This window comes from Dendroctonus ponderosae, unplaced genomic scaffold, assembly GCF_020466585.1.
Source record: "Dendroctonus ponderosae isolate FM_Combo_2020 unplaced genomic scaffold, Dpon_F_20191213v2 Dpon_F_20191213_1, whole genome shotgun sequence".
NCBI classification, from domain to species: Eukaryota; Metazoa; Arthropoda; class Insecta; order Coleoptera; family Curculionidae; genus Dendroctonus; species Dendroctonus ponderosae.
Genome location: NW_026017110.1, coordinates 50056099 through 50062641, shown reverse-complemented (window position 1 = coordinate 50062641; position 6543 = coordinate 50056099). Strand labels below are relative to the sequence as shown.

The following is a 6543-nucleotide window of genomic DNA, read 5'->3' as shown; positions in this document are numbered from 1 at the left end:
AATCATAACAAGTGAAAAATTTCCAGCTCAAATGCAGGAGGTGAACATCGAATCGGGAGTACAGCTTTTTTCCCGCATCCAGACCGAAAGCGCTCACGCCCTTGACGGGATTTACCCCAAATTGTTTCCCGATGGGGGCCCCTTCGGTAACCAAGTGGTTGAGGTCGTATTTAGCAAGGAAACCGACCCAACCGATTGGTTTGCTGATGTTATCGCCAAAGCCGTGCTCCCTTCGAGTCTGCACCCCGAATTCAAGCAGTCCCAGGTGATTTTCTTCAACACCGAAGCGCAGCTCAATATCTTCAAACTCATCAAGTTCATGGAGAAAAAGCTTCGGCAATGCAGCCAGAAAACTGCCGTAGTGGAACAGGCTATGTCCAGACTAGTGCTGCTCAACTGTTACACAGCCGATCAGCTCGAAATAACGTTTTACAACCTGGAAAACATCATCCGCCACCTGGACAGTCCCAGTTTGGTGATTCTGGACAACAGCCTGTCCCAGTACTGGACCAGGCGGTTTGAGTCCAGCAAGCCCATGCTGAGCTTCAAACGCCACTCCATCCAGATTGTAAATGAACTTTTCGAGAAAGTCAAAGGTCTCAATGTGGTACTGATGTTTGGGCGCTCCGGCGACTACCAATCAAGGAGCGCCCACATCGACTACACTATACAAATTGCTCGGGAAAAGTTGGCCACGGTAACGGATTGGGGAAGAAACAGGAAATTTAAAGCGGATATTGATCTGGAGTTTCACTAGGAAGGTTCTCATAGTGGCTTTAATCTAGCTTGTTTCAAAATATACACTTTATACGACGATCCCATACATGTTAGTCATTTTTTTTTCGTTCCTCTGACCGAGTGACGATTAATATCCAATAGGGGTGTTAACAATCAAACAATAAATTAAAAAAGTAGGCTACATTAATAATAAACGACGCTAATTAGAATTAGGCATTGAAAATGCCACGTGTTTATGTTCCTAAGTTTCGTCCCTATGTACCCTTAAATGCAATTTCAATGTGGTTGGGGGTGGCGCTAGCGCTTACGACATGAAATAGAGACGGTAAGCCACTGTTGCGACTAATCCTATAGCGACGGGAATGATCCAGGACTTCAAAGAGCTGAAACATTGCGCCCATTAATCAAACAAAACTGTCTACGCTCTATATGGCTTAAAAACAGAGGAAATTCTGCCTTTTTTTAAGACAAAAACTAGAAACTGGCTCATACCTTTCAGTAGCATCGGGTGCTGGCACTGACCACTCAGTGGTGTTTTTCTTGGGAATATCAGCGGTCCGTTCTGCGGCTACCAGAGTACCGACTTTGAACTCGTCCATTCTTTCGCGAGCATCAGTCGAATGGCCCACATCTTCGAAGGCTTCCGTTGCATTTTTTCCGGCGTGCTCCAGCAGCACTTCCTCTCCACCGGGGTGCTGCAAAAACGGACAAACCCCCCATTAATCAAAAGTCAATGCGAAGAACCTTCAAGTCAAACCTGCCACTTAAAAAAATTACTACCAATTGGCGCTTAATGTATGACATTAAACGCGGTCACAAACATGCAGTCAATAGAAGCCCTGAATTATTAGGTCACCGCTGACCTTTCTTATCTAATAATTCAGATATTTGTGAAGGAGCGCAAATAAACAGTTTATCTGAGGTAATCTCGTTCTTCTTGCCGTCTTATCAGCGAACCCAGAAAACCCTGCAGGCTCTTATCGCGCCACTTCAATAAATGTTTGCTTTCCAATTAAGGGTTTTTTCCAATGAATAAATCCACGTGCCCTTTGCAGACTTTTTCGGGATCAAGGAATGATCAAGGAAGAACGCCTGCCTAAGGGCAGAGTACGAAAAATTGGCAGCAACGTTACCTCATTCAGAAAGGGAGTCACATCGTAAATATCATTGCCAATCAGGATCCAGACATCTTTCTTGGAGTTGTGCTCTTTCACTTGAGCAATGGTGTATTCTTTAACCATTTTCGTTGGTTGGTTGCTTGTCGAAATCACTGTCCGCGAAGCAAACGCTACTCTAGAACTGGCAGTACCGACTATCGGCTGCCTCTAAATAGGATCAAAGTACCAAATGACGTGGTGCTTTCCTATCGAATTAAACTGCACAGCGTACCGAGCGAGTAGTGCGCAATGGTACTAGTTTTTCCTCTAGTCATTCCTTAATCGTTCAATGATTAAGCAAAATTCTCACTGTTGGAATATTCGCGAGGCGAGGGCATCTATCCGCTGATAACTATTGCAGCTTCAATGTTTCAATTTTATCAACAACAAAAATACTTGATAGGACCTGAAAACTTTCGTTGATTTTTACCGTCTCTGTTGCGAGCCATGCAGTCAGAAGAATTGAACGCACGGAAAAAACAATACTCGAATTGAAGCTTCAAGCAACAAAAGGGCTTTTGGGGCGCATTTACCTCTCTTGCAATTAAATGGAAAAGAGCAAAATACTATTGCGCATTTTATTTTATCAGTTGCATATGTACTACTCTAGTTAGTAACAGCGATTAATAATTCTACGCGCATCCACCAATAAATCCACTAGAGTGAAATAGTAATACACGTAAACAACTCCGTCGTGATAATTTAGCAACTTATCAGCTCTGATAAAACGTTTCGAACCATTATTATTTAATAAGATAATGAGATGTTTATAGTAAAACAGCAATGAGATCGGTGCTCACTTGCCTCGTTAAGGAACGTAGTCACGTCATATACATCGTTGTTGATCACAAACCATGTGCTCTGCCGGTCGTTGTGCTGCTTGATTTCCTCGAAACTCAGCTCTTTGCTCATTTTCAAGGGATTTTATTCGGAAAATGCCGGAAAAACCACTAAACACTCCACAATTTTATGAAAGCCGCACTGTGACCTGACGTCGGACATTGACAACTGACTACTGACTGACATTAGTGTCTATTTGACGCTAATTTCTCGCTAAGAAAGCCTAATTATATTGCAACTAAAACAGCAGTAAAATAATATTAAAGGGCAAAAAATAAAATGAGAATCTCTTGGTTCATTTCCATGCGACTACTGCCATCTGGGTGCAACAGCCCGAAGCTAGCTAAAACCTCCACCATGCACTACTGTCCTCATCGGCCAGGGGTGGTGCTGAAACCAACGCGATTGGTGGGTTATGCGCAACTGGAAGACGTTCCAGCTTGTGCCAACTGTCCGATTGACATGCATGCTGGTAGACGCGACGGCCATTTTCTACGTAAACTTACACGCCCTAAAATGCAGGAAATCGACATTTTCGTGTAAAAGGGCTTCCTTATGTGTGCGTGTAATGTACAATGATGACTAGCTTTCAACAGCAAAAGTATACTCAGTTGCAACAGCCAACCGTACCTGCAACCATGATGCCATCAGGATCACCGAGCCTGGTAAGTCCCCAAAACGTGCAGTTTTCCGATGGAGAGTGTCAATGTGGTGTGTTGCAGCCAATGATGCCGCCTCCACACATGGCGCCCCCGCCGCACATGCCGCCCTTTCCCGCGCACCTCATGATGGCACAACCGGCGGGAATGGGGCTCATGCAGCCCCCATTGCCACCCATGCCGCCCCAGATGCCTCTAGCGGCTTGTTCAATACTGCCCCATCAAGCGTCGGTGGCTTCACCCGTTCCACCACCTCCTGTAGAGCTCGAGCTCGAGGCCGAGCCCCAATACGACGATCCGCCAGCCCCTGGCACCGAGGAGCCGCCCGCCAAGTCGCCTAAACTAGATGGTAAGTTATTCCAGACCCGACAGGTGCGTGCATTTGTTTGAAAACATCGTTGGCTACACAGGGCGTCGAATACTAATTTTCTCTCTGTCTGATTGAGATGTTCCAGAATAAGGAGGACAGAATCGTTCAGCCCCTCTAGATAGAGCCCTATTGTGGAGTCTAAGTCCAGGCAAATGTGTAACCGTCGGTTACATGGTAGGAAATGCAACAACAACAATGAAAAAATTAAAACTGCCTTTGGTTGGGGGTGAATACGGGTGAGCGCCTCAGGGTGCTTGAAAACTGATGAGGAATTTTGTGATTGTCTACTGTACATTCGCAGGGATCTGCTTGTTTACTCCAGACTCTGTCTGAAGTTCAGAAGTACTTCCCATGCGCTTTAATTTATGAACTGGAGGCAATCATCCCTGTTCGCCCCTGGCCCCTTTTTAACCAGTCAAAATCAATGATATAACTAAGCCTTGTGTTCCTCGGTTATCTTAGACATATCTATTGTTTTTTTGTGCTTCCAGATGCGATATACACGTTGTTTGATAATCTAGCTGAATGCGGCTCATCGGATGGACGTCGTGCCGCTTTGATGTTCCTTTTTCGCTGTTTTATTTTACTCACACACTCATATTAATATTGCGTGAACAGTGTCCAGTTTTCATAAGGACTGATCTATTCCCTTGCTCGGAAGAGCCCCAATATGTGTATTATTGAGAATGTTTGATTTTTTTATTATTTTAGACGGTTGGCGCATATCTGCGACGCTCATTTCTAACAGTAGTTTTTATCGTTTGAACGACCCATGGTTTTATTGGAGACTGATCATAATGTAATCATTATTGAATACTTGTAGCAGCATTATTGCGTTCGGTTGCAACGATAACGGCTTGCCCTTTGAGGTGAATAATAATAACGATCCTAACTGAGCAGATGAGAACGGTTTCATTGCGCTCAAAGTCTAGTCGTTGCTGGTGCAGCCTGATCACTTAAACAGTATTATTCTGGGTCATTGGAAAAGCAACTAGTAGAGTTTTATCGGGTAAAAGCCCAAAAACCGTTCAAAACTTTCAATTGGGGAAGTTGCTTTGCAAATGTCCAGCAAAACCATTCATTGCAGTGTTTTTGCCACTTTTTCACCGGCTTGTTTGTTTTAGGTGACGGCGTCGAATATATTTCTGATCTGAACCAGACTGAGGAGGTTGTTACAGGTAAAACTTCATCAACTCCCAAGTTTCATGTGTTTAAACCCGATGATTTTTTAGGTCCTGGCGCTATTAGCAATTCAGTGGCCGGCATTTTAGGCGGTGTTCTGCCCAAACTGTCCTCAGATCAAGCTGATGCGGTGGCCAAAGCGAAAAAATACGCCATGGAGCAAAGCATACGAATGGTTTTGATGAAACAAACCATCGCCTATCAGCAACAGGTTAGAACTGCCCCATGATGGGTTTTAACGTTTATTTTAATCACTGTTTTATTTGTAGAAAAACAAAACTTTTCAGCGCCATCAGGTTCTCGTTCTAATGTGCAGGTGAGTAATCGATAACTTTGTTTTTTCCACTGGGGCCATTTCAAATGATGCCACATTTTCTCAAAAGTTGTCGAGGCCCATTGAGGCTTCCATCAGTGATTGTTTGCTGATAAGATCTGATTATTCCGCTCACTACACAGCCACAACCGTAAATTCGCGCGACTGATTAAAAAAAATGCACTTTTTAGAGTCTACGTGGGATCAATCAGCTTCGAGCTCAAGGAGGACACCATTCGGCAATCGTTCCTGCCCTTCGGTCCGATAAAGTCTATTAATATGTCCTGGGATCCGGTTACTCAAAAGCATAAAGGTAAGCCACTTTCCTATAGATTGAAACGGTCCCGACACTAAAGCTCCGAAAAAATTTACCAGTTTTTTAATTGATTTTTTCGATTTTTAGGTTTTGCTTTTGTTGAATACGAAATCCCAGAGGCTGCACAATTGGCACTCGAACAGATGAATGGGGTGATGATCGGAGGGCGGAACATCAAGGTAAATGTTCGTGTTCAGTTTTTATCTTCCTTTATTATTTGGTTAGGGGCCGACTTTACCCATTGCCCACTATTTTGCACTTTGATGGCTCAAGTCGGCCAAACATTCTCTAATAGAGCCTCCCTCTGAACGGACTTGCTCTTTACACATGGTTTCTGAACGATCAGGCTTTACTAAATAGTCAGCAACAGTATTTGGGAGGCTCTATTCTGGCCAAGGTTTGTGTTTAGCACCAACTTTATCGACACTCAATTCACCATGAAGGGAAATAAAGACAAGCCTTGACCTATTATACAGGGTTGCTCATTAGTGCGTCAAAGTGCGATATCTCAGTAAATATGAAGTTTACAAGAAAATTCGTCCAACGAAAGTTTTTCACGTTTAAAAGGTCCACATTCTAAAATTACTTTCCAATATACAGGGTGCATCATAAACGTGTGGTAGTTACCAACTCTGGTTTTTTTTAATGAAACCCCCCCTTTTTTTTGTTATTTTCAGATTGGCCGTTCAATTTTAATTTATGTTTGTTTCAACCGTTTTACCTGAAAAATTTACGATTTCCGAGTTATTCGTAAAAATGTGAAAGTTTTGACAGCTACTGGGTTCCACAGAAATCGATGCTGTACACTACTCGCTGCGAATTTTGGAAAACAGTTTTCAGCGATTCTAACAGAACATCATGATCTACGTGTACATATGTTTTAAATTATAAGGAAATACTTCTAAACCGCGCAATTAGCCTCTAAACTTGCATGTTTTTAAACCTCAAAAAGTTGCTTATTTCAAATG

General features: G+C 43.2%; 3 protein-coding genes across 11 annotated transcripts in view; 2 read left to right on the top strand and 1 right to left on the bottom strand.

Moving 5' to 3' along the window:
* Positions 1-31: 31 nt before the first annotated feature.
* LOC109543432 lies at positions 32-757 on the top strand. The gene has a single exon (XM_019913145.2). The coding sequence runs from the start codon at positions 32-34 to the stop codon at positions 755-757; it is 726 nt and encodes a 241-aa protein (XP_019768704.1).
* LOC109543447 (cytochrome b5) lies at positions 738-3105 on the bottom strand. Of its 2 annotated transcripts, none has more exons than XM_019913169.2 (3): positions 2700-3105; positions 1231-1433; positions 738-1121 (listed from the first exon to the last, which is right to left on the bottom strand). In XM_019913169.2, exons 1-3 carry the CDS (start codon positions 2805-2807, stop codon positions 1043-1045), a joined length of 390 nt encoding a protein of 129 aa, XP_019768728.1. In that variant the 5' UTR covers positions 2808-3105; the 3' UTR covers positions 738-1042. The 2 variants fall into 2 exon arrangements, with proteins under 2 accessions (XP_019768728.1, XP_019768727.1); XM_019913168.2 differs by lacking the exon at positions 2700-3105 and adding an exon at positions 1872-2224.
* The window catches only part of LOC109543412 (poly(U)-binding-splicing factor half pint), a 6964-nt gene continuing 3514 nt past the window's right edge, over positions 3094-6543 (top strand). For 4 of the 8 annotated variants that reach the window (XM_048661338.1, XM_048661336.1, XM_048661334.1 and 1 more), the window contains exons 1-7: positions 3094-3400; positions 3458-3743; positions 4889-4942; positions 4997-5157; positions 5216-5262; positions 5451-5572; positions 5663-5760. In XM_048661338.1, coding sequence (XP_048517295.1) covers positions 3311-3400; positions 3458-3743; positions 4889-4942; positions 4997-5157; positions 5216-5262; positions 5451-5572; positions 5663-5760 — 858 coding nt within the window. In that variant the 5' untranslated portion in view covers positions 3094-3310. Of the gene's footprint in view, positions 3401-3457; positions 3939-4888; positions 4943-4996; positions 5158-5215; positions 5263-5450; positions 5573-5662; positions 5761-6543 lie in introns of those variants that run through there. The other 4 variants (XM_048661339.1, XM_048661337.1, XM_048661341.1 and 1 more) reach the window with 3 other exon arrangements.

Bases quoted from the DNA above. Each gene is read 5' to 3' on its own strand.
- LOC109543432 (XM_019913145.2), top strand. From the start codon at position 32: ATGCAGGAGGTGAACATCGAATCGGGAGTACAGCTTTTTTCCCGCATC.
- LOC109543447 (XM_019913169.2), bottom strand. From the start codon at position 2,807: ATGAGCAAAGAGCTGAGTTTCGAGGAAATCAAGCAGCACAACGACCGG. The intron at 1,434-2,699 runs GCAAGTGAGCAC...CCGTTTTTGCAG, and splicing joins TGACTACGTTCCTTAACGAG to CACCCCGGTGGAGAGGAAGT. The intron at 1,122-1,230 runs GTATGAGCCAGT...GCAATGTTTCAG, and splicing joins GCACCCGATGCTACTGAAAG to CTCTTTGAAGTCCTGGATCA.